At 42.0% G+C, this 27676-nt stretch overlaps 1 protein-coding gene across 1 annotated transcript in view; it reads right to left on the bottom strand.

Moving 5' to 3' along the window:
• The window catches only part of SEMA3C (semaphorin 3C), a 188495-nt gene extending 167172 nt beyond the window's left edge, over positions 1–21323 (bottom strand). Inside the window, exons 1-2 of the mRNA XM_062210107.1 lie at positions 21089–21323; positions 19001–19142 (exon numbers count right to left, since the gene is read on the bottom strand). Of these exons, the coding sequence (XP_062066091.1) occupies positions 19001–19103 (103 nt within the window). The 5' untranslated portion in view covers positions 19104–19142; positions 21089–21323. The remainder of the gene's footprint in view (positions 1–19000; positions 19143–21088) is intronic.
• Positions 21324–27676: the final 6353 nt, after the last annotated feature.

The following is a 27676-nucleotide window of genomic DNA, read 5'->3' as shown; positions in this document are numbered from 1 at the left end:
GTTCCTTGGCAATTTCATGTTTTCTAAGAGAAAGTGCATGTTAGGGATTTGGGGGCAGTCGTTTTGAAATAGGACTGCAGATTAGAATCAGCTAAGGTGGTTTCAGAATGTAAGGACCATCCCTGGAGAAGCTGACTCCATTGGCCTGGGATATGGCCTTGGCATTGACATTTCTAGAAACTTCCAGATGATGCAAATGTGATGCTAAAGTTGAGGTTTGCTTTTTCCTAGGATCTCAGGCTTCAACCTTCCCATACTCAGAATTACAGAATTCTTTCTCCTGGATTTGTATCTACTTTTCTTTTAACTTCTTAGCCTTGTGAAAAGTGCTAAGTGGGATGACAATCCAGAGGACAAACCTCTGAACTCTGGGTCTGGAATCTGTCCAGGGGCATGAAAGTCATTTCTCTAGATCCAATTGTTTTGACTTCTGACATTTACCATAGATCCACAGATTCCTTGTGCCTTTGCTCCAACCCTCAGAATTGGAAAGAGAGAGAGAGAGAGAGAACAAAACAGACTTAGAATTCAAAAATGGAGAGAACTCTTATAAAAAACGGTCCTTGCCACCATTATAGACACTTTACGATTTTCAATGTCCTGGACATTTGATGGAAATTCGCCAGCTGGAGGTTGATTTGTTTGTCCATTGATCAGTCAAGCAGCTACAGTAACAGGTCCAATTAAAGGAACTGTTGGGAGTTTGGAGGTTAAAAAACAAAAACAAAAACAGTGAAAATGATCTGGTCGAGAAGCATGGAGACCTTTATAAGCATTAACCTCCACATTCCAACTGAATTCCCCTCTCAATCAGTGTGGTGCGGCCATTGTGCAACTGTAATCACTGCTACCAAAATGATTCATGGCACACTGATTTTAAAGCCAATGGATTCAAGATCATTTAAAACAGTGTCCCTCTTGGCACGGTGTCTGACTCTCCAATGGCGCACAACAGGGTTTGTCTGGAGCCACAGGTATTTATGTAGCTGACTGATCTTAGAGGAGAGGAGGCCCACCAGGTGCCAGAGGGCAGGAACAAGCCACACAGCTTTGTGTACAGATGCAGACACAACACTGCACAAGTTGTCTCCAAAATATCTGTGCAAGTGAGTGCAGCTCTTTGAGACTTTTTATAAAAAAGAAGAATGGATTGTCTGGGTAAAGAGGGAGGATACACAGGGAGGAAGAGAACAGGAGACAGATGGACAAAGCATTCTTCAACAAAGAGTTGAAAAGCTTCTCTTCTCACTGCTCCATCATTCTCCAACAATCTATTCTAATCAGATCTTCCAGCTTCCACTTTCAGGTAAGCAAAATGTGTACTGTTGGAAGCTAACACAGACCTGCTTCTTGAAAAACATACACACTATTAAATGGACCGCAACAAATATACCTGTAGTTATTAAAAATCTAATAATTTTTTTACCCAGAAGCAGTTATAAAAATGGCATTCTGCCTTAGTATCAAATATTGTAAAATTCGAAAACCAAATACAGTTATTTCAAAGGCAATTTCTTCCAAGCACTTAGGACACTGGCTTTCATTTGCAAAGCACACATAAGTGACACATCTTAACTCCCAGTCCTTCAGCTACATCCACTACGCATTCCATCCACCTGAGCTCTGAGGCTTTTACCAACTCATGAATAATTCCAGGCTAAGCAAGATAATGTTTTTCCTTAAGTCAATAAAAAAAATCTCAACAAGAAAAGAAGAGAAAGCACTTGCAAAGACATTGCTGGATACGTGTATTTTACAGTTCAAACTTCCAGCAGAGTATCTGAGATGTCTGTAGACGATTATATGTATAGAACAGTGTCAAATAACATCAGAAAAGTAAATGGTAGATGCGATGAATAAATGGAGCTCAATGTAGACAAACTTTTCACAATAAACACATTACCAAAGAAACATGAATACTACCAATATAAGTAAGGAGGAAAGCAGTCATTTCCTTTTGCTTAAAATCAGAAAATTGTATCAGCCCGTGGCAAAGCTGTATGTACTTTTTCTTCAACAAGATAAAATTACTGAATGTCCTCTTTCTTCTATAACAGAAAATTGCTTACAGCACCTTTGCCAATGTCATTTAATAAATAACCAAAGGGTATAATACTAGCATAAAAATCTCTTTGCTTACCCCAAACTTTTAAACTCCAAAATAAAAAAATACACTGTTCCATAGAACATACACATTATCATTTTCCCTTGAAAAAATGTTGCATAATTAGGTTTCCAAAGGTTTTAAAACCCCAGTCATATCAGCAGGTTTTGAGCACTAATGGGAAATGGAATTGATGCAATTATGTTGAACAGTGGCAGGAAGCACGGCTTTTAAGAGAATCGGCTTAAAGAAAAAAAAAAAAAATCCCAGTTGCATGTGCATTAAAGCTGTCAAAACTCCGAGCTAAAGATCTGCTCTCTGTGCCAGCTAACCCCCTGCCCGGCTCTGGAAAGTAACTTTCTGAAGCCATGCCAAGCCCTCTGCTGGAAAATAACATCTTAATTGGTTTCTTCTAATAAAATTCAAAATGCTCTTTTGGTGATGATAATACCCTCATTGTTTTATTCTAGCTTCATGTTCTGGTCTCTTGGAATGCTCAGAGTATTACTGTTCAGGGAAAAGGAAAACACAAAAAAACAAAACAAAAAAAAGTCCATGTGCCTGAAATGAGAGAGCAGTAGACAGGACCACGCTGGCAGCTTTTGAGGCCAGAATGACTTGAATCCATGAAGAATTGTCCAATTTAAATTCAGATTCCTATATAACTGCAAAGACACTCCAGTGTCTCCCCACTGCCTTCATTATTAGTATATAATAACTCTGAGATGTGAATACAGAACCAGGTCATTTACAAAAGGCTTGTGGTTCCAACTGGCAACTGACACAAATTAAATTCCTCAATAGTTCTTTTCAATTAAGGGATAATTTCAGTCATGAGGTTCTGCTTTGGGTTGAATTGCAATGACTAGGATGGAACTAAGAAGTTGGAAAAGAATTCTAAACTACTCACCTATCAGACCAAGACTTCTACATGTCTAGTTATCATCTTAAGTCTCTTTATTAAAGCTTTTCCAAGGGCTGGTGTTATTGTGCAACAGGTGAAGCTACCCCTTGCGATGTCAGCATCCCATATTAGGATGTGGAAGTATGGAGTCCCAGCTGCTCTGCTTCTTTTTTTTTTTTTTTTTTTTTTTTTTTTTTTTTTTTTTATTTTTTTGACAGGCAGAGTGGACAGTGAGAGAGAGAGACAGAGAGAAAGGTCTTCCTTTTGCCGTTGGTTCACCCTCCAATGGCCGCCGCGGTAGCGCGCTGCGGCCGGCGCACCGCGCTGTTCCGATGGCAGGAGCCAGGTGCTTCTCCTGGTCTCCCATGGGGTGCAGGACCCAAGGACTTGGGCCATCCTCCACTGCACTCCCTAGCCACAGCAGAGAGCTGGCCTGGAAGAGGGGCAACCGGGACAGGATCGGTGCCCCGACCGGGACTAGAACCCGGTGTGCCGGCGCCGCAAGGCGGAGGATTAGCCTGTTGAGCTACGGCGCCGGCCTGCTCTGCTTCTGATCCAGCTTCCCATTAATGCTCCCTGGGGGACAATGGAATATGCCCCAGCTGCTTGGGTCCCTGCCACCCACATGAGACACGAGGATGGAAATCCTGGCTCCTGTTTCAGCTTGGTCCAGCAGATGGAAACTCTCTCTCTCTCTGTCTCTTCTCTCTGAAATTCTGCCTTTCAAATAAATAAATATTCATTTTTTTAAAAAAAGTTTTTCAATTTAGTCAATTGAATGGTTTATACACCTATAAATTGAAGTTTATTCCACAATGAAATTCAGGAAGAGATTATATATTTTATACAAGCCAATTTTGTAATCACTTTGCTACTATTCACTTTTTCCATTAAACAAAAGTCATCTGTGTTGAGAACTACAGTTCTGCTGGAATGGTATTTTTACATGGAACAGTTTCTACCATTTAAAAGAAACTGGCCACACTTACCACTTTGACCCACCCCACATCAGCAAGTTCAGGAATACAAGCACCAGGTTCAATTTCCCACACGCTCAGTTTCTAATTTTGTTCGTGCTGCCTTAACATCTTCATGATCATATTTCACTCATGAAGTGCCAAGGCGGTGCACTTCACAGTCTGTACCAAGTCACGTCAACTGACAAAAGAGAACAGGTCTTTTCTCCTCAAAGGCTTGTGGAATAAAGATTTTGGAAAACAGAGGTACATTTTTATCTAGCCTAAGTGGACCCACTCACCCTTTGGCAGTTGACAATACCTGTGGTAACACTAGTGTCCTGCATTGCAAGCACTCACTGTTGTGCCAGAGCAAGCACAGGGAACAGAGACATTTATCTCACCAGAGCCTTTTCTTCTTCTGACCCCAATCACTCCCTGTACCTCTGTGACAGCTCAGGGTGGACACCCTTCTTCCTTCAAGCTTCCCTCAGCAAGCCATTTTCTTCTCACTCCACTGGATATTGGTAAAGAGAGACAGGACTCAGATACACAAGTTCTGGTCCCCATCTCACACGTACAAACCTGTTACTACATAATGAAGTGTTACAATACATTAAAAGGACTCAAGTGCTCGCCAAACACATCAATAATTGTATAACTGCAAATATGTGATTAAACATAAAAGCAAGAAAACATATAAATAGCACATTAAAAGATCTGAGAAATACAGCTTTTCTGAATTATTGGTTTTGTCATTTATGAAACAATATATACTTAGGAAAGACTAAAATGGTATTAAAATATAATGGATTTTTACCCAGAGACTATGCATATGCGTTTCTGTCAGTATGTGTGTGTTTATATAGTACATTCATTTTTACTCAGATCTATTTTCCCTCCCTACAATTCATTCTGTCTTCAGAAAGTAAAAATCTGCGCTAAGGAAATAAGTTTGTCATGAAAGAATTTAGCAGTTGCTTCTTTAGCACTACCAATCCCATAGAGTCAAGGTTTTCTTTTTGCTACATCAGCAGCCTGAGCCTCTTCTTAGAGGAATAGAAATTGTCTTCTATAAAATTATATTGCTTTAACTTCTTTGGTCTATCAATTCCATGTAGACTGGAGACTAACATTAGCCATTGCTATATGTATAAGATTGGATGTAAGAGCAATCTGATATTCAAAGTCTAGGACCTGGTCATTTTTATAAGAAAATAGTTTTAGTGAGATAGTAATGGCAGAATTAATTAGGTAGAATACTTCACACTTGTAATATTAAGAAGCTTAAATACTAGCAAATATTACAGTCAAGTAAGCAAAAATATTTAGCACTTCACTAAGTAAGAGTATTTCCATGGTTATTTTCCTTCAAAGTCAATCCACAAATGAGCATAATGGAATATTCCAGTGATTGACTAAGAAGAAAATGGAATCCTGATACACAGTGAACATCAAACTAACTCCTATGAGAGCAATAACTTAGCCAGACAAGTATGTCAACTAATTCACACAGCCTGGATGTAAATATGTGATTTCTTTTTTTGTACTTATATACTGCCTCGATCTTTAAGAAGAGACTCAACAAGGCTTTACAATGGGATATTAAATATATTGAAGTTCTGATAGGTGCCTATCCTTCAATTAGTGCTGAAAATCAGTAATTACTTACAAACTTAAGGTGTGTTAAAGCAATAATTTTGGGAAGGAAATAGTAAGTGGTAAGTTTAGTTTTCATAGTATTGGCCTGGTGTGTCTATAGACTTTATAATATGCATTTGCAGGGTATCTCTAATTCCATGCAAGCATTACTCATGGTAATTTTGTTCTTCCTATTCTATGTCTTTTCACTACTACCTTCAATGTTTGGGGTCTCAGCTTTAAGCTCTCTGGGCCTCCATGCTCACCTACTTCATATGTATTCCATCATCAGTGAGATAGCATGTGGCATTGAAACCAAAACTGCGTTGGCAGTAACATGTCACTGCTCAGTGCTCCAAGGCAGCAAATTCCTGGTGGATCAGGAGGGAGTCTGAAACGATTGTTTCTGAAAAGCATGCACCTTGGAAACCTCGATGTTCTTGCCATCTTTACAGCTCAGCACATTGTTTCCTGGCCAGGGCTACCCTAAAATAGCACATGGCTCAGCCCTCAGCTCTGCCTTTTATGTGCCTCTATGGCCAACTTGCACTCTCTGCTAGAAACCGGCTCACCTTTCTGTCCCCTGCATTTTCACACATTTCCTTGGACCACAGAGGCCCTCAATGACACATACATGAAAATGCAGAAGGCCCAGAAGGGCTGGGATTTGCCCAAAATCTGCAGCTCTTCTTCCTAATATTTTGGAGCTAAACTCAAAACGATAGATTTTTATACCTTGTTCTATAAAAGATGTTTAGGAAATGGAAAAACCAAGTGTGTTTCTGTGCTATATTTAGTAATGCCGCAATGCTTTCCATGAAACTTAAATTGCTTTCTTTTGCTTGGAAGAAAAAGTGTGGGATATACTGAACTGAAGGACATGCACTCTCATCTAGCTGCAGAGAGAGAGGAAGAGAGGCAACAATGAAATTTTCTATGCGTATCCTTCACCCAAGCCAGATTGCTATTAAGTCACCAAAGGAAATCTCCCCACAGCCACAAAGAAAGGGTACACCAGAGGGGTGACTCCCCTCATCCTCACCTTGATGGATCACAAATTGAAGAGAGAATGTGGGGTGGTGGGTTGTTTTTTAGGTAGGCTTAATGTTCTAGCAGCACTGATGGAGATGGGTGTGGCTCTGGAATTGGACTGCATTTTTTTTTTTTTAATCTTGGCTCTTTTCATCCTTGGGACCTCTGGCAAATTACCCAGCTTTTTCTCTACCTTCAATTTTACAAGGATATAGACTGTGCCTAACTCCCAGTGCTGCTGGGGAATGAAATAAGAGAAGTATTTAGCATAGGGCCTGCCAGAAAGCCAATACCCATGTCAGTGATTACCATCATGAATATGAATAAATGGCCAACAATGTTTCAGAAACTCCAAAGACAGGCAAAACAGTAGCAACCCTCGATTGAAGGTGAGACAATGAATGACTTTGGGTATACATATATTCTGCTAAAACAAACCCCTCAATAATGATTCTATTACATAATAGGTCAGTTTGTCTATACCAGTGGGCATATCAACACATATGGTATACTTGCCAGCATATTTATAATCAGCTATCTAGCTTTGCTAGAGCAATCTTCATTCGATAAGGAGTTCAATAAAACTAAACATAAATGTCTAGACGTATCTGTGGCTAGTGCATGAACTATGAGGCAATTATTCCCTAGAGCTGCTTTGGCTGGATGATGGAATAAACCTAACATGCATACTCCCCCACCCACCCACCCCCGCTCGGGATGTCAGACCACCAGCACATTCCTTCTTTGATCCTTACTGCAAATACTTTGCTCCTTTGGAGTGGCTGAGCACCGTGGCATCATCTTTGGGCAACAGACTCAAGCTTATTAAAATATGAGAAAACTCATCCAGAACAAGTTTCCATTTTAATAACAGGAAAAGTTAGGCTTCCAATTTTTTCCAAAAAAAGTTAGAAGATGAGCCAGAGTGCATTGATATGACACATTTCTAACCTAATATTTCCCAAGAGCCATTCTTTGCATTACTTGAAGTAAAAGTCAAGCCTATGGAAGTCAAGCCTATGGAAGAGATTTTGCTTTACTTCAACTCCCTGTAGCAATGCATGCTAAAGGGGAAAACAGACAGAGGAGGCAATGTGCATTGGCAAGTCTCATCTCCTCCACCAGGTGTATTTTCTAATAGTTTTTATCTGTAGCTTCCTGTCTTAAATGTGATGCTACTCTATTCTGGACTTGATGTTAGGTCACCCCTACTCACACGTGCACTCTGCAATGACTTCCCAAGTTCAATCACTCTACCCAAAGGAGAGCGCAGAGAGCTCTTTACTCACACAGTACCCCTTGTGGAATGCAGGTTTATTAAAACAGGGAAGCGTCCTTCCAGACACTTAAGTGCCACTTAACTGAGACCATTGTGAGGGGACTTTAAAGGAACTTGCAGTACCACAAGGATTCCTGAGAAGTAAATATTTCAGAAGATTCAATACAACCCAAGGGAGCATTCTACAAGACTAATGGAGAAGTGCGGAACAACTGGCTTCATTTTTATCTCTTGGGCAACCACAAGATAAACTGTTTTCAACAAATGTGCCTTGTAATGGTAATGCCACCAGCGCTCATAAAGAGACAATTTGTTATTTTGAGTTGGTTATCTAATAACAATTCTCCAGCTTTGGGGTTTAGCTCACTAGTTCTCAGGAGTCCTTGTATCTGTTGCTTAGTTAACTCAAGCTTCTTGTCAAATGAGATCAATATTAAAAGATAAAAGATGCTTTATGTTCTTTCATTGGAAGTGAAATTGTCCTTCATTTATATACTGCCGATGACCTGAGGACCCTGGCAGTGTTATCAGTGAAAACGCAGCACTAGAAGGCAAAAAAATATTCACCAAGTAAATGAATGAAAGAACTGGTGATCCTAGGCAAGACTAGCTCTACTCAACAAGTCACCTGTTTCCCAATTCAAAACTCACACCCCTCACTGCAATAGTGTGGTTTTGAAAATCCTGTGCTGCACATGCACGTGTCAAAGTAAAATGTAACCTTGGACTGAAGATCGGCCAATAGTAGCTAAGGGGAAAAAAGGTATCGACCTAGCAAACATCCCCATGGAGTTTTAATCTTTTAATTGTCATTTTCGCTTTGAGTGAGTTTTCAGCCACCTAGCCACAGGCTGACATGGAGTAGACAGCAAGCTAACAGTAGGATGTCTAGGGAATGCTGGCAAGGAACTCTGCATTTAACTACCCGTGCACTTGCTTTAGAGTTAAGGCTTCACAGTGCTTTATGATATTTCAGTGGGCAGCCTGATAGCTAAGAATGTTAAGCTAAAAGAAAACCTGAGGATGGAGCCCAACTTCTGCCTGTTCGGTGTAGTGAGGGTCAGACTTTGAGTGCACCTATGTATTCTCCTACTTATCCCACGATATTAGTTTTCTAGACACGAAAGCACATGAATTGAGAATCCAGAATCCATGATGACCTTTTAGAGAAAACATATCATTTAATCATTCAGATGTTACTAATGTAGAGACAAAACATCCACCTGGCTTGTTTCTTTTGTAAAGGAGACAGAGCTTCTATGTAATCAACAAAGTAACTTCCGGGGCTGTCTTTGTGGCATAGCAGGTAAAATCACTGCTGTGATGCTAGCGTCCCATATGGGTGCCGATTCAAGTCCCGGCTGCTACACTTCCAATCCAGCTCCCTGCTAATGGCCTGCGAAAGCAGAAGATGGCACAAGTGTTTGGGCCCCTACCACCCACGTAGGAGGCCCAGATGAGGCTCCTGGCTCCTGGCTTCGCATGGGCCATTGTGGCCATCTGGGGAGTGAACTAGAACATGGGAGATTACTGTTTCTCTCTCACTCCCTCTCTTTGTAACTCTTTTTTTTTTTTTTTTCCCACAGGCAGAGTGGACAGTGAGAGAGAGAGAGAGAGAGAGAAAGGTCTTCCTTTGCCGTTGGTTCACCCTCAATTGCCCGCCGCAGCCGGCGCACTGTGGCCAGTGCACCGCGCTGATCCGAAGGCAGGAGCCAGGTGCTTCTCCTGGTCTCCCATGAGGTGCAGGGCCCAAGCACTTGGGCCATCCTCCACTGCATTCCTTGGCCACAGCAGAGAGCTGGCCTGGAAGAGGGGCAACCGGGACAGAATCCGGTGCCCTAACCAAGACTAGAACCCCATGTGCCAGCGCCGCTAGGCGGAGGATCAGCCTATTGAGACGCGGCGCCGGCTCTTTGTAACTCTTTCAAATAAATAAATCTTTAAAAATAAACTTATGATTGCAGGTGTGACCCCCTAAAACACAAATAAACAATAAATTTTGTTATTTTTGCAACTTTAAATAACCATATTAGTTCACATAAAATTAAAATCTAGTAATTAAGTCTCCATTAATATTTTGAATTTAAAATGTATTCATTTCTTCACCCATGAAGTATGCCAAAAAGCAAATATTCCTGAATGGACTTCAATTTATTCATTTTGGGTTTGGGAAAAATATAAAATATTAACTTAAAAACATTTCTTTGCATGTTTGTATATAATAATAAGTGTTTATATGGATATGTTCATATTTTATTTATTTATAGATACTTTACATGGATATAATTTATCATCATAATGAAGTTTGAGATTACCCAAAAACGTTTCCAAGAATGACAAGCTGCTGTCTCTATTTTCAAATCATGCACTAGGCATTGATAATCACAACAAGCAAACCAAGAAGTATGGGTTCTTACGTTCAAGTTCATCATGAAAACTCAGATTTTGCAAATCATAATCTCAAAAAAAATGCATTTGGGGTGATCAATATTTTGAAAGATATATATGCATATATATATATATATATATATATACACATACAGAGAGAGAGAGAGAGATGCTTATATATATAGATTCCTGGCAAGCCACTAATCCAGGTCTTAGATAAGCCAGGATATCAATTTGAGGTTCCCCCCCTTTGGTACTGGAAAACTAGGCTTCACAGAAAAACACAAAATAACCTGGATTTCCATGTGCAGAAGCATGAAGCAAGACCCCTACCTCACACCTTAAACAAAAATCCACTCAACATGGATTAAAGATCTAAATCTACAACCCAGCACCATCAAATTATTAGAGAACATCAGAGAAACCCTATAAGACATAGGCACAAACAAATACTTCTTGGAAAAGACCAGGGAGGCACGGGCAGTCAAAACCAAAATTAACAATTGGGATTACATAAAATTGAGGAGTTTCTGTACTTCAAAAGATACAGTCAGGAAAATGAAGAGGCAACTGACAGAATCGGAAAAAATATTTGCAAACTATGCAACAGATAAAGGATTAATAACCAGAATCTACAAAGCGATCAAGAAACTCCACAACAACAAAATAAACAACCCACTTAACAGATGGGCCAAGGACCTCAATAGACATTTTTCAAAAGAGGAAATCCAAATGGCCAACAGACACATGAAAAAATGTTCAGGATCACTAGCAATCAGGGAAATGCAAATCAAAACCACAATGAGGTTTCACCTCACCCCAGTTAGAATGGCTCACATACAGAAATCTACCAACAACAGATGCTGGAGAGGATGTGGGGAAAAAGGGACACTAACCCACTGTTAGTGGGTGCAAACTGGTAAAGCCACTATGGAAGTCAGTTTGGAGATTCCTCAGAAACCTGAATATAACCCTGCCATACAACCCAGCCATCCCACTCCTTGGAATTTACCCAAAAGAAATTAATTTGGCAAATAAAAGAGCTGTCTGTACCTTAATATTTATTGCAGCTCAATTCACAAGAGCTAAGATCTGGAATCAACCTAAATGCCCATTAACAGTAGACTGGATAAAGAAATTATGGGACATGTACTCTATAGAATACTATACATTAGCCAGCACCACGGCTCAATAGGCTAATCCTCTGCCTGCGGCGCCAGCACACCGGGTTCTAGTCCTGGTCGGGGCGCTGGATTCTGTCCCGGTTGCCCTTCTTCCAGGCCAGCTCTCTGCTGTGGCCCAGGAGTGCAGTGGAGGATGGCCCAAGTGCTTGGGCCCTGCACCTCATGGGAGACCAGGAGAAGCACCTGGCTCCTGCCTTTGGATCAGCGCAGTGCGCCAGCCCCAGCGCGCCGGCTGCGGCGGGCATTGGAGGGTGAACCAACGGCAAAGGAAGACCTTTTTCTCTGTTTCTCTCTCTCACTGTCCACTCTGCCTGCCAAAAAAAAAAAAAAAAAATACTATACAGCAGTAAAAAAAAATGAAGTCCAGTCATTTGCAACAAAATGGAGGAATCTGGAAAACATCATGCTGAGTGAATTAAGCCAGTCCCAAAGGGACAAATATCATATGTTCTCCCTGATCGGTGACAACTAACCGAGCACCAAAAAGGAAACCTATTGAACTGAAATGGACACTATGAGAAACAATGACTTAATAAGCCCTTGTCCTGACTGTTGATGAACAACTTAATACTTTATCCCTTTTAGTATTTTTTTTGTTCTACTTAAAACTATTGGTTGAACTCTTAAATTTAAACACCTAAGAATAATTGTGTGTTAATTAAACTGAAAAGTGATCCCTGTTAAACATAAGAGTGGGAATAAGAGAGGGAGGAGATGTACAATTTGGGACATGCTCAATCAGACTTGCCCCAAATGGTAGAGTTAGAAACGTGCCAGGGGATTCCAATTCAATCCCATCAAGGTGGCATGTACCAATGCCATCTCACTAGTCCAAGTGATCAGCTTCACTTCATAACTGATCATAATGATAGGATTAAGAGTCAAAGGGATCACATAAACAAGACTAGTGTCTGCTAATACTAACTGATAGAATTAAAAAGGAGAGAACGATCCAACATGGGAAGTGGAATACACAGCAGACTCATAGAATGGCAGATGTCCTAAATAGCACTCTGGCCTCAGAATCAGCCCTTAAGGCATTCAGATTTGGCTAAAAAGCCCATGAGAGTATTTTAGGCGTGGAAAGCCAAGACACTATGCCAAAAAAAAAAATTACCTAAATGAAAGATCTCTGTGAGTGAGATCCCAGCAGAAAGAATGCGCCATCAAAGAAGGAGGTACCTTTCTCTGAAGAGAGGAGAGAACTTCACTTTGACTATGCTTTGTCTAAATAAGATTGGAGTTGGCAAACTCAAAAGGCTCCCATAGCCTTGGCAATCCATGATAAGAGCCTCAGGTGATTACTGATGCCATAAACAAGAGTGTCCATTGTTAAGTCAACAACAGGAGTCACTGTGCACTTACTCCCTATGTAGGATCTCTGTCCTTAATGTGTTGTCCAATGTGAATTAATGGTATAACTAGTACTCAAATAGTACTTTACACTTTGTGTGTCTGTGTGGGTGCAAACTGTTGAAATCTTTACTTAGTATATACTAAGTTGATCTTCTGTACAGAAAGATAATTGAAAATGAATCTTGATGTGAACGGGAAGGGAGAGGGAGTGGGAGATGGATGGTTGCAGATAGGAGGGAGGTTATGGGGGGAAAAAGCCACTGTAATCCAAAAGCTGTACTTTGGAAATTTATATTTATTAAATAAAAGTTAAAAAAACACAAAATACTCTGGCAGAAAGTATTTAAAATTCACATGGGCTAAATGTCCATCAAGAAGGAAACAGACTATTAAGAAGGAGATTTTGGAAGCAACCAGGGAAGTTTAACAGTTGAATTCCTAGATAACATGGCACATTCAGTGTATAATATAGGGGAAGATTTGGAAGAAAATTTAAAATAAAAACTTATCACCAGGGAGGGATCTATAGATGTCTCAAGTATAAAGTATCAAAGATTCCTCTCTCCCACTGTTTGTACTCTAGTGGTTTGACAGGACAATGAGAACATATTGCTGTCTATCTGATGTCTATCCTTGCTTTAAGATAAACAAAATTCTCTCGGAGGGGATTGTAGCAGAGAGGTATACTGGTTGCTGTTGAATGGTGGTTAGATACATCAAAATTCATGTTGGACCAACATTGTGGTGCAGCAGCTAAAGCCAAACCCTGCAACATCAACATCTCATATCCAAGCACAGATTCCAGTAACTGGATGCTCTACTTCTCATCCAGCTTCCTGTTAATGTGCCTGGGATGTCAGTGGAAGATGACCCAAGTGCTTTGGCTCCTGCCACCCATATAGGAAACCTGGATGAAGTTCCTGGGTCCTGGCTTCAGCCTTATAGCTCTAGACTTTGTGAGCCAGCAGATGGAAGACGGATCTCTCTCTCTCTCTCTCTCCCCTATATCTCCTTATCCCTTTGCCATGCATGACTTTGACAGAGTATATTCTATGTCATGAAACACATGAAAATCCCAATGCTTATACTTTACACATTTCTAAATAACTCATGAGTAAAAAAATAAAATAGCAGCACAATTAGAAAAAAACTTGAACACACTTGACATCAAGACATACTTGAACACAATCTATGTGATACAGCTAACGTGGTATTTTGAGGAAAATTTATATCATAAACCGTAATACAAGAAGAAACTTTTGAAATCAATGACTAAGCTTCTGCCCTAAGTAGTGTCAAAAATAAGAGCAAGCTTAACATGAAGCAAAAAGAAATAAGAAACTATTGGATGGGGCTTGGGCTGTGGCATAGTGAGTAAAGACACTGCCTGCAGTGCCAGCATCCCATATGGGCGCCAGTTCAAGTCCTGGCTGCTCCATTTACAATCCAGCTCTCTGCTATGGCCTGGGAAAACAGTGGAAGATGGCCCAAGTCCTTTGGCCCCTGCACCCACATAGGACACCCAGAAGAAGCTCCTGGCTCCTGGCTTCAGATCGGTGTAGCTCCAGTCATTGCAGCCAGTTGGGGAGTGAACCAGCAGATGGAAGACCTCTCTCTTTCTCTCTGCCTCTCTGTAAAACTCTGACTTATTAACTATTCTATTTAAATAAATTAAATATTTTATTTATAAATTTAATTACTAGCTGAGAAACATTATTTTTATAAGAATTTACCCTGTTTAATAAAAGAAATAATATTTAATGCATTCCATTCAGTAATTACATTTTATATCTATTCAAATTATAGACAGAATGTTCATTTGAGTTTAGAAACTCTTAAAGATTACATGCAGCTGATAGAGCTTATCAAATTATAGAGTATTTATTACTAATTTCACAAAATAACTTACACTACAATCTCTCCAGGAAAAAGGCTAGACCTTGTCAACAATGCTTTCCCTTCTATATTAGCAAGCAAAACATGGTTTGTCTACTGTATATACAAAATCTTTACTTTTCTAATAACCTTTCTGGGTTCTGAAGTTCTTTTTTTTCTGGAAAAAAAATATACAAACCCAAGATTGTTGTCAAAGGTAAATTTGTCAATCTATTAGATGTTTCTTCAATAAAAATCAGCCTCAAAAGCATTTGCATGAACTTATTATATTCACTAGAAAAGCTATTTTATAGAACGGGCCATCAAAGAAGGAGGTACCTTTCACTGAAGGGAGGAGAGAACTTCCATCTTGACTATGACCTTGTCTAAATATGATCAGAGTTGGTGAACTCAAAAGGCTTCCATAGCCTTGGCAACTCACGATAAGAGCCTCGGGTGATTACTGACGCCATAAACAAGAGTGTCCATTGTTAAGTCAACAACAGGAGTCACTGTGCACTTACTCCCCAGGTAGGATCTCTGTCCTTAATGTGTTGTCCAATGTGAATTAATGGTATAACTAGTACTCAAATAGTACTTTACACTTTGTGTGTCTGTGTGGGTGCAAACTGTTGAAATCTTTACTTAGTATATACTAAGTTGATCTTCTGTATATAAAGATAATTGAAAATGAATCATGAGTGAATGGGAAGGGAAAGGGAGTGGGAGATGGATGGTTGCAGATAGGAGGGAGGTTATGGGGGGAAAAAGCCACTGTAATCCAAAAGCTGTACTTTGGAAATTTATATTTATTAAATAAAAGTTAAAAAAAAAAGAAAAAAAGAAGAAAAAAAGAAAAGCTATTTTACATAAAGTGAGAATTATGAAAGTCATAAAATACAAAATCTATTAGAAGTGGCAGTTCTCTTAACATGGAGATTTACCTAGCACAAATGCAACTAATTAGTAACATCTGAAGTACATTCTCCCCTAGGACTGAAGGCCATCTGGTTGACCTTGCACCAGTTCCATAGGGAAGGCAGATCTGTAAATCACTTTTTCCAAATGTTGCCACTCCAACCAGCCACTGAAAGAAGAAGGATGGACCATGGGGGTGGGGGGGTGGGGGTGGGACTTCTTGTTTCACTTATCTTTAAATTGATTTTGATGCTTCCTTGGCCTGCAAATAAAACACTAAGAAGATTTTTTTTAATGTTCCACCCAGAAAAGGGTAAGCATAGGACCAAGTTACAGGGACAGGGTAAGGTTTCAAGGCAAAAGAGACAGTAGGCAAGGTATTATAAGAGCATAAAGATGCATGAAGTTTTTTTAAAAATGCAAATGACCTCTATCTGATGCTACTGTTATTGAATTTCCTGAAAACATCTTTCAATTCCTGGTTTTTGATTGAAACACAGTGATAGATGTTCTGATATTTGGAAATACAAGGTAAATTAATTTAGGTATATATCCATATGTATTTAAATATAACTATGTATGCCAACATGCCACACGTACATGCTTGTGTATGTATAGCCAACCCTATAGGAAGTCCTATTATTTTGATGTCTAGAATAAACCATTCTGGGGGGCCAGCATTGTAGCACAGCAGGAAGTACTACCATTTACAAAGCCAGCATCCCATATCAGAGTTCCAGGGGGTCTGGCTGCTCTACTTCCAAACTGGCTGCCTGCTAATGTGCTTGGGAAACCAGCAGGAGATGGCCCAACTACCTGGGCCCCTGCCACCAACGTAGAGGCCTGGTTGGAGTTTCAGGCTCACAGCTTCAACCTGGTCCAGCCTTGGCTGTTGTGAACATTTTGGATGTGAATCAGTAGATGGTAGGTCATTTTCTCTGTTTGTCTCTCTGTCGCTTGGCCTTTCAAATAAATAGATTAAATCTTAAAAATAAAACCACTGTGGAAGAAACTCAGTAACCTCCTCAATGACACCCAGATAAGTCATCATTTGATTATTTGAGAAACTTGAAAACATACTGTGAAATCTCTTAAGAAAATGATATTGATTTAATGGTTGAAATTTGTGTATTTTATCAACTCTTTTTGGTCATGCTACTTTTCCTACACACCTTGCCTAATGTAGCCTAATTCATTTAAGAAATTCCTTAAACCACTGATTTCACAGTTATGGATTTTTATTACATATCTTCTTCCTTTTGATGTGTCCCTCTGAAATGATATTCTAATTAAGAGATGTTCTGCCTCTGGTTATTTACTAGCCATATTCTGGAGAAAGACAACATTGTAGAACTTGCAGATCCTTAATTTACCGTTTCAGATTCCACATAGGTTATAAACTAAGGTAAGTCTTATTCTGCAAGAATCTATTTCGTATTTGAGAGCATTTAAAATATTACACAGAGGGGCTGGCGCTATGGCCCAGCAGGTTAATGCCCTGGCCTGAAGCGCTGGCTTCCCATATGGGCTCCCATTCAAGTCCCAGTTGCTCCTCTTTCAATCCAGCTCTCTGCTGTGGCCTGGGATAGCAGTGGAAGATGGCCCAAATCCTTGGGTCCCTGCACCCCCATGGGAGACCTGGAAGAAGCTCCTGACTCTTGGCTCCTGGCTCCTGGCTTCAGATCAGCGCAGCTCCAGCCATTGTGGCCTTCTGGGGAGTGAACCAGCGGATGGAAGACCTCTCTGTCTCTGTTTCTATGTCTCTCTGTAACTGTCTTTCAAATAAATAAATCTTTAAAAAAATATATTATACAGAGTATTTTTAAAAGCCTATCATAACTTCTAGTCACTGAGTAGCACAGCAATCATTGGCCTCTACAGTTTTATATTTATTTCTAGGATATAATATTACTTTTCTTCTGCAAAATATGTCTTAATTTCTTTATGCTCAAAGATTTGATAAATGATACCTGGTGACAACCTTGGTAATGCTTACATTAAAAGTTTTGGAGATATTGGAGAAAGTTCAAGAGAGATAAAGCAGGTTCAAACATATAATCTATTAGATTACTCCGTGTCTGAATACCAAGAGAAACAGAAAACAGAGGGAAAACTGTACCAACTCCTCAACGCCTTTTAAGATATGTCATAGTTCTCAGCTTGGAAGACCAAAGCGTGCGCAGACTACAAGATGCTTTAGTGAGTAATTAAGAAACATAAAAGGACACTTCAAGGGGTCTGTTTTCCCATTCTCAAATGCATAGCTATGGTTTGAAGGCGCTGCCTGGCTCCTAGGCTAAGGAAGCAATTAGCAGCTCACACAGTCGGGAGTTCTAAATACCGCTCCTTCAGTGCTTATGATGACCTTGGGGAAGGCACTAGGTGACTTACAAAGAAAGGAGAAAAAAACAGTCATTTGACTGATAAGTGTCAGTCATGCTGCTGTTTGAAATTTGAGATAACAGAGCACTTCAGAGGCACCCTGCTTTCAAATCAGAGTACATTGTTAAGGGGAAAAAACAAGTGTCATGACAATGAGGCTTTATGTCCTCAGAGCTGAAAGAAATAATGAAACTGACTCTGATTAGCAAGCTGGTATTCCTTCACCATTTCTTACCCCCTCTGTCCAATTAGGATGGGCTCCTGGACTCAGCAAAGCCTCCCATCTGTAAGCCGTGTGAACCATATACATTAAAGCTCCTGTACACATTTGGCAGTCACCTCCTCAGAGGACATTACACTTCTCATTTGTGTGAAAATCTGAAACCACATCCATTTCCCTTAGCATTCTGCAGATAACATTTGTACGCAATAACCAAAAGCACATTGCCAATGATTCTTTCAGGTCCTTTTCAGTTACTTAGGGTAGTCTGCCAACCTCAGGAGATCCTTGAGGAAATAGAAGTACTACTAGAGTACTGGTTACATGGAGTAACCAGTTCTGAGATCAATGCCCAAAATGTATTGCAAGAATTGTTTATATTGAACCTGCACAGCTCTTTCTGCTGGTGAGGACCAGCACCAGCTGGGTGCTTCGCTACATGGACAGGTGAACAGTAAGATCAAAGAAGTTACCCTTTGGCTCTTCCCCATTTCCCCAGGCACACACATGCCAACACAAAAGAAAAGTAAAACTTAAAAAGACAGCATACATGTCAAGCATTTTCCTAAACACTGCCTACTAATCAATAATTTAAAATTACTATATCAGCCAAAAAAGCAGCCCAGTAATTAATTTTTAATTGGTCAATACTGGGTAATATTTTGCAATCTTTAATTAATTAATCAATTTTTAAATCTGGATAAGAAAGGAAAATAGACTTTGAGTCCCATTTCCCCTAGAGTGTATATCAACTCTCTTACCATCAAATGTCAAATAAACTCTTGCTTGGGGCTGGGAAGATCCTTTTACAGAGACAGAGCAAATAAATACTCCAACCAAGACGCAAATCGCCCGGAATCCCATCTCTTCAGATTTGCCAAGTTAATATCCAAGGGAAAATACCTTCAAAAGAGAGATGACAAGCATGTTATATTTCATTTCACATTTTAGGAGTACAAATACACAGTCCTCCAGACAGAGCCTCCTATTCTCACAAGATACATCTGAACTTCTACAGTCATGCAAACAGTAGGAGGTGCTGCGACTTTGCCTCTCACATGTGAAAATTTGGATTTAGTTCATTTGTGTCTGGAAGTCTTTGCAACAAGAGAAACTGTTTCATCTTTCAGCTAGCAGAACAAAGTAGCAAGGAAAAATACTGATTCCCAAAGGAACACTAGGTTTTTCAAATGGTCTCTAAAAATCCACGACATTAAAATGACTTGAGAATATTACCAATAAAGTATTCCTTGATGAAATCTCTTTCTCCCTACATTGATAGTAGGAGAGAAATCCTCCATGAATATTCATGCGAGCCCACTTACTTCCACAGTCATTAGCTGTTTTGGAGTAATTGTCTCTGAAAGGGTGTCTCTATGCACAAATCTAAGTGTGCTCAATCCTTGAGGGCTGAAATTACTCAAATCAGTTATCTGCCAATTTATCCAGATGACCAGGCAGCTGTTAAATGATGTACATGAGGTAACCATGGCCTCTCGCCAAATGCAAACCAATGACCGAGTGGTGAGTAATCCAAGGAGCCCGGTAGCTACCAATGCATATTTTAAATAAATCAAACAGAAAGTGGGCTGTCAAAATCCCAAAAGATAACTCAAAGAGACAAGAATTTCTGTTTGACATGGAGCTGTAAAACTGATACATGCTATCAGCTAAAGTCTGAATCCCAAGGAAACTCAGGTAAGGTGTCCATAGGAGCTCTAGCCACCACACTATGCTAAATAAACTCAGGACCATACAATAAAAATCCCATGATTTTACATGTACAATTCTATGATTGAATGGCATGCCTGTTTAATTTAGAAATTTATTATTTTTTTCAAGTTACAACAAGGCTGACCTTTTACATCTGAAGGCTTTTTAAAGTTGAAATCCCATCACTAATTGAAGGCAATAAAGAAGTACCACTGACAATTCCGTCTGAATGACTGCTTCAACACAGAAGGGCAAGAACAACTGAACTCAACATGCAATCTGAAGCAAAAATTCTCAGCTGCTCTCCTAGGTGGGGCATGTCCCATGAGCTAGAGATGAACCCCCAGCCCTTTTTTTCCCCTAACACAGTTGGGGAACCCCTCGAGATGTTTGGGTTGGTAATTCTCAAAAGAAACGTTGTCTTCCTGCTTCCACAACCCCTTCACCCTGTCATCCGTAAATGAATGTGGAAGAAAATTGATTCGAGGGGTGATTTTTCCCTTAGTCATCTTACCTCTGGGTTTTGCTGACTTGATAGTTAAATTTATAAAAGCTATTAAGATGTATAGCCTTTGTTGATGAAGCAGGCTGATAACACGCCACACACTCCCCCCCCCCCATTTTGCTATTGCCAGTATCTTCTCTGATACCTACAACGCCCCCACCACCACCCTCACCGCCCAGCAAAGGGACAGAAGCCACCAACTGCGAATAATACTGAGCATTGAGGAGGTAATGCCGCCGGGGTAGGGAGCCCTACTGATTTAAACCCGGCCTCTGTTGACAGGGGGAAGCCAAGAGTCTTAAATGTGCTCCCCACGCCCCCCAGGACTTGCTACTGCTTCCCCTTCACCCTGCCCAGGGGGTCTTCCCAACTCCTGGTCACAAACTAGTAACCGGTCAGGAACGGGCTCTGCGAGGGGTCCCGGAGCCGCTCTGCCTCGCCCGGCACAGGCGCACACAACTCCGAACTCCCCGCAGGTGTCTGAGCTGGGCTTAACAACTCCAGCCAGGCTTCCAGCTAGGGGCAACGCGAACCCGACAAGCCGCGGGTGGGCCAAGTCCACACGCGCGGGATCGCAGTGGGGTCTTTTTGCCAAATGCGTCAAGCGAAGCAAAGACCCAGCGCAGCTTACCCACGGAGCACGAAACCAGCGTGGAAAAGTCACCAAGCTGCCACCGGGCGGGGTGACGCGTGTGTCTCCAGTCCTGTCCCCCACCCCGGCCGGCCTTTAAAGGTCTATCCCGGGTCCTCGGAGTTTCTTTGTAAAGGAATCCTCCCGTGCCGAGCCCGCAGCCCGTGTCCGCCTCGCTCAATCAGGCCGCGCGCAGTGAATGGAAAGTGTCCGGGCGCGCCGCGGGGCGAGCGCGCGGGTGTCCGGTTACAGCGCCGCGCGGCGCACGGCTCGGGCCGCCCCGGCGCACCGCCCAGCCGGCTCGCCTCCACGGGCAGGGCAGACCCGGACGCATCCCGGGCGGCCGCGAGGCCCCACCCAGAGCGGCGGCCGCCCGAGGGTGGCCGGGAGCCGCGAGGGCGGGGCGGGCTGCCTGGGCGAAATGGGCCGGGGCGGGAGCGCCGGCCACGGCCACCCTGCCCCTGGAGCCACGTGCGCTCGGAGCCTCTGGGTACCGCCAGCTCTTGGCCGGCGCGCAGGCTTTGCTTGCCCGGTAAAATCCCCAAGTTCGGAGCAGAAGGAGTAGTGCCTCCTTTTAAGGCAAAGTGGTGCGTTGGAACAAGGCGACTTACCCTTACCCCCTAAAAGTAGTCGAGATGAGTCTGGTTGCAGAAGTTGATCCCCGCGATGGGTCTCACTTCCTGGCGCGTTTCCTAAGGTTCTTTAGGCAGGGTCTTTTTGACCTCTCAGCGCTGACTCACACCACCCCCAGGATGCTCCCCCACAACACGCGTTCAGGCAGAAACCCTGTCACAACTGCGTGCAGGCAGCACTTACGCTGGGAGAGGCAGGTTTCCAAATCCGAGATCTGGAGATCCGCTTCCCGCCTTACTTTCAGGCACACGAGTGGAACTCTGAAACTGACTCGGTTGTGGAAGTGAGAATTGCTGCTCTGAGCCACAGCAGAGCTGGGAGGTTTGAAGACAGGGAGGCACGCGCCTTAATTCTGTAAATGAGCAGACACTTGCCGAAAACCACTGTGGGCCGTAGCCCAGTAGATGTCAGTGTACGGAGGCAATGCACAGTGACATATCTCCACCTTGTAAACCGAAGCAGAAGCGCCACATCCCTACAAAGGGCCTCATACAAAATATGGTGACAGCGGATGCAGGCTCCGGCTGGAGGAAGGGCAGACCGGTCCCTGGACACTTGGACACCGCCTGCAGGGCCCAGAGGACATTAACTTATCTTTGACTCTTGTTGCCTTTGACAGTGAAGTAATCACATCAAATGAGAAGGCAGACAGAAGGGTTCAAAAATGATATTCCAGGGACCGTGTTACTTTCAAACTTACCCATTTTTTTAAAAGTTTTATTGATTGATTTGAAAGGCAGAGACACAGGGAAGTGGAGGGGGAGGGATTGAGATCTTCTATTTGCTGGTTCACTTCCCCAAATGCTTGGTCAAAGACAGGAGCCAGGAACTCCATCCAAGTCTCTCACATCAGTGGCAGGGACCTTAGCGCTTGGGCCATCTTCCACTGCTTTCCCAGGTGCATTAGCAGGGAAATAGATGGGAAGCAAAGCAGCAGGGACTCCAACCAGCACCCATATTGGATGCCAGTTTCACAGGCAGTGGCTGCACCAGCTCGGTTTGGGAAACAAGTTCCAGCTGAGTGGACCCGTGATTTCAAAGCATCTGATAGAGTAATAAACTATTTGGGAGAACTGCAAGTGCAGTCAATAACAATGTGTGCAGCTCCCTGACATACGTTTGTAATAACTGAGTTAACCCACGAGACATCTGACAGCGTTGAAAACCAGATGTGACTGTGAATGAGCACCCTGCTTGCTCCTCTGGACACTTCTGAAACTGATTAAGAGGCTGGTTACTCTGTCCACGATTAGCTTGCTGCTGATCTCTGAGTCAGCACTTAACAATTAAGGGTGGAGAAGAACAAATCGTTAGGAAGAAGATAGAGCTGAGCACTAAAATTATATATTCACTTGTAAGTGTGGAACCTTTAGAAATTGATTAATCTACAAATCTTGTAAGGTAGAATTGGTTTACACCATTTTATTTCTAAGACTCAGGGAACCAGGATAAAGAAATGCAAGGTGAAAAGTATGTCAAGTGCTGTGTTTACAAGTGAGCTGAATTCCTATCTCCAATCTTCTTAGAAGGGTACCTATGAAATACATGAAATCTGTTTTCATTATGTTGACAAAAATTTTTGAAAAGTGCAAAAACTCGGGGCCGGTGCTGTGGTGTAGTAGGTTAAGCCTCTCTCTGCAGCGCCAGCATCCTATATTGGTGCTTGTTTGAGTCCCAACTGCTCCTCTTCCAATCCAGCTTTCTACTAATGGCCTGGGAAAGCAGTGGAAGATGACACAAGTGTTTGCGCCCCTGCACCTGTATGGGAGACCTGGAAGAAGCTTGTGGCTCCTGGCTTCAGACTGGTCCAGCTGTGGCTGTTGCGACCATTTGCAGAGTGAACCAGAGGACAGAAGACCTCTCTCTCAGTCTCTCCCTTTCTCTGTAACTCTGCCTTTCAAATAAATAAACAAATCTTTTTTAAAAAAAAAAAGTACAAAAACTCAGAATCAGTTCAAGTTCTCACACATAGTCGCAAGAATTTGGACACTAGAAGAAATTAACTAATTTAATTACAGTGTAGGAAACTTGTGTTGCTATTTCCTCTATCTTGCCTAAATAAACTTCTTTTCCATGTGTTCCAAGGGACTTATGATATTTGCTTAGAGTTCTGTCATCCACAATTGGCCACGCCTCACAATGAATCACAAGTTTCACCGTAGGCATTTGCCAAGAAATATTCAATCCCAAGGACACAGTTGGTGCTCAGGCCTTTCTGAAATGTTCACAGTGACAAGAGTTCCTTGAAAGATGCATCTGTGTTTCACTGACCCAAACTGCTTAAGGGTCTAAAAAGCCCGGCAAACTAGGATGTATATAAGTAATACTGGCAGCCAATGCCACTGAATGGGGTTTCTGTACAGTTGGGGAATGACATGAACTAATGGAGGAAGCTTGTCTGCCCAAAGAGGGGGTAGCCCTGAGCCGATCTAATGGAACAATTGAATTTAGAAGGTGTGAATGGCAAACTCTACCTCCATCAAATGTCTTGGAAAAACACCAAAGTTAAAGCACTTATGGGGCTGGCATTTGGTACACAGGTATAGCTGCCATGTGAAAGAGCCACATCCCATACTGGGAGCAGTCTCCGTTGCTCTGTTTCAGATCCATCTTCCTGCTAATGTGCCTGGGAAGGCAGTGGATGATGGCTCAAGTGCGTGGGTCCCTGATACCCATGTGGGAGACTCAGATGAATTTCCTGGCTCCTGGCTTCAGCCTGTCTCAGCCCCAATTATTGACACTATTTACCATTTGAAAAGTGAACCTGCAGATGGAAGAACTATCCTCTCCTTCAATACCACTCTGCCTTTCAAATACATGTCTTTTTTAAAAAAAATAAGACTTAGACATACTTTCATTAAGATATTGAAATGGCACAGTATCCTATACACATAAAATTTTCTCTTCCTCAGTTATGTGAGTGGCCATACATTTTTTTTTTGACAGACAGAGTTTTAGACAGTGAGAGAGACAGAGAGAAAGGTCTTCCTTCTGTTGGTTCACTCCCCAAATGGCTGCCATGGCCGGTGCTGCATTGATCCGAAGCCAGGAGTCAGGTGCCTCTTCCTGGTCTCCCATGTAGGTGCAGGGACCCAAGCACCTGGGCCATCCTCCACTGCCCTCCTGGGCCACAGCAGAGAGCTGGCCTGGAAGAGGAGCAACTGGGACTAGAACCCAGTGCCCATATGGGATGCCAGTGCTGCAGGTAGAGGATTAACCAAGTGAGCCACGGCGCCAACCCGGCCATACATATTTTTAATATTTCCTGAGTTAGAAGGTACTGAAGAAGCTATTTAACTTAAACTCTTGTACCGATTATGAGTGATATGCTTTTCTGTCCATGTGTGCTGCTATAAATTTGCTTATTTCAGATGTAAAGAAAATTTCCGATTGTTCCCAGTCATACAGGTGAGCTGTTTGAATACATTATCTGTCATAATTTGATCATCTCACTCTGTCAGAGATTAGAAAATGCCTCCTCATTAGTCATCATTAACATTTGCAAGGAGAGAAGATAGACTGAATTCCCAAGGCACACAGTATCCTTTAACTAAGCAACTCCTTTAGGTGAGAGAACCTTGAGGATGTGCCCAAGGTCGAACGAATAGTGAAGGTTGAAACAGAACACAATTGACTCCATGTCTCAAGTGTATCAGTATGAGCCTGAGCCATGGCTGTGCTAGTTTCCTCTCCTCTCTTCTGCTCAATTTTCTTCTCCTTTCTCCCCTCCCCTCCCTCTTTATTCCACCACCTTTCAATTTCCTGAACTTTATCTTTACAAAGTCTGCCCTTCCAGTAGCTATTGACTTTATTTACATTTGCAGTCCTTTCTGTTGGGTTACATTTGCTGCTGGGAGATCCAGCCGGTCCAACAGGTCTGGTTTGGAAACCTGCAATGGATTTTCTATGTTCACAGTGACAGGTTTTGATAGTTCCTCTCTCAGAACCATTCCTTTCTTTTCAATAGGATGTGTATCCATTTTCATTCATCTATTGCCAATATATATCCCCAAGCTTTGATTGCTTTCTCTGGAAATGTCCAAGGCTCCACTTCTCTAATCATGCGGAATCTGGCACCAAAGTAAACTGGTGACAGTTTGCTCTGGAGGAGGACCTTGGCCAGGAGGAAAATGTTCGTTGTTTGCCTTGCGATTCATTGTCACATTAAAGCAGGTAGATGTAAAAGCTATTACAAAATTCCAGTATTTCTTTGGATATACTTCAGTATTTCTTTGGCTCTTTAAACATCTCAAGTATAGTGAAGTGCGATCTTTTCCAACTCAGCCAAAATAATAAACTCCTGCCTCTGATGTACACACATTACAGTATCTTGTTTGTAAGCAGAACAGCATGGGATTTCAATAACAAGAAGCTGTCAGTGCTTTTATATCCTCAGTACAAACATGTCACGTGTACATGACAGAAGTCATAAGGTAGTGCTGTGATTGACACTTTGATCACAGGGGTAAAATGTCAATGCAATACTTCCTTGGTCCTTATGGAAGCATTGTGCATGAAGCCTCAGGGTGAGCAGAGTATGTACCTGGGATTAGCTTCATTCAACTGCAGATGCAAAGTACCCCATAGGGATTTCACAAGCGAGATTTCTCCCTTGAATCCATGCAGACACAACCACAGTCATGGGTCTTTTGAGACAAGCCAACTGTTCTTATGAATCCTCTGTGCCTAGGCTCTCTTTCTCCTCACCTAGGAGCACAAAACTCATCCACATATCCATGTTCACAGGAGAGCCATGAGAGGCCTAGGTAAGTGCCTCTCCTTGTCAGCTGCACGTAATAAAGTTCAAAAACACTATGAACCACAGCAGGGAAAGCAGGACTGTTAGTTCCGGCTCATCGACTCCCATCGACAGCCCATCACTCGCTGGTCAAAGGCCTTTTCTATGTCGTCTTCAGAGTTTTGCTACTTTTCTACTGTTCTTGTGCTTTTAATGGCTGACTACAAAGTAGAATGTTTAATTGTGTAAACAGCAACTTTTTACATCCTACCAGACCAAGCACTTTCTCTTAATGAAAGTCACACACATCTGAAACCCACTTCTCTACCAGTCATTCCAAAAGGTACAGGGACACTAAATGATTTTAAAATAATTTAGTCATGATATTTTGAAAGTTTGAGATGTATTATTCATTTTAAAGAGTAAACAGGTTTTTTTTTTTAAATAAATATGTTGCATCTTAAGACATATGGGGCTAGCATTGTGGCATAGCGGGTAAAGCTGCCACCTGCAGTGCCAGCATCCCATATGGGCGCCTGTTCAAGTCCTGGCTGCTACATTTCTGATCCAGCTCTCTGCTATGGCCTGGGATAGCAGTAGAGGATGGCCCAAGTGCTTGGGCCCCTGCACCTGTGTGGGAGACCCAGAAGAAGCTCCTGGCTCTTAGCTTTGGATCGGCGCAGCTCTGACCATTGTGGCCATCTGGGGAGTGAACCAGCAGATGGAAAACCTGTCTCTCTGTGTCTCCCTCTCTCTATTTGTAACTCTACTTCTTAAGTAAACAATCTTAAAAAAGGATATATATATATATATATATGTGTGTGTGTGTGTGTGTGTGTGTGTTTGTCTTTGGAACACGCCAATTAAATCTTACCTTGATGGGCTGTGTCAGTTGCAAGGAGTTCATTAAATTTTAGATCAGAAATGTGCCAGAAAGTGCAGTGTAAAGGGCATTTTTAAATATTTGTTTATTTTATTTGAAAGAATAACAGAGAGAGGGGGTGGGGGAGAGAGAGAGATTGAGATTTTCCATCTGCTGGTTCACTCTATTTGGCTGCAATAGTCAGGACTGGGGCAATCCAAAGCTAGGAACCAGGAACTCTATCTAGGTCTCTCTTGTGGGTGACAGCGTCCACACATTTGAGCCATCATCCTCTGCCTCCCAGACTCTTTAGCAGGAACCTGAATCAGAAGTGCAGAGTGGCCTGGACTTGGAA

The sequence above is a fragment of the Lepus europaeus genome, chromosome 1, assembly GCF_033115175.1.
Source record: "Lepus europaeus isolate LE1 chromosome 1, mLepTim1.pri, whole genome shotgun sequence".
NCBI lineage: Eukaryota > Metazoa > Chordata > Mammalia > Lagomorpha > Leporidae > Lepus > Lepus europaeus.
Note: the sequence above shows the minus strand (reverse complement) of the source record. Positions and strands in the feature narration are given on the sequence as shown.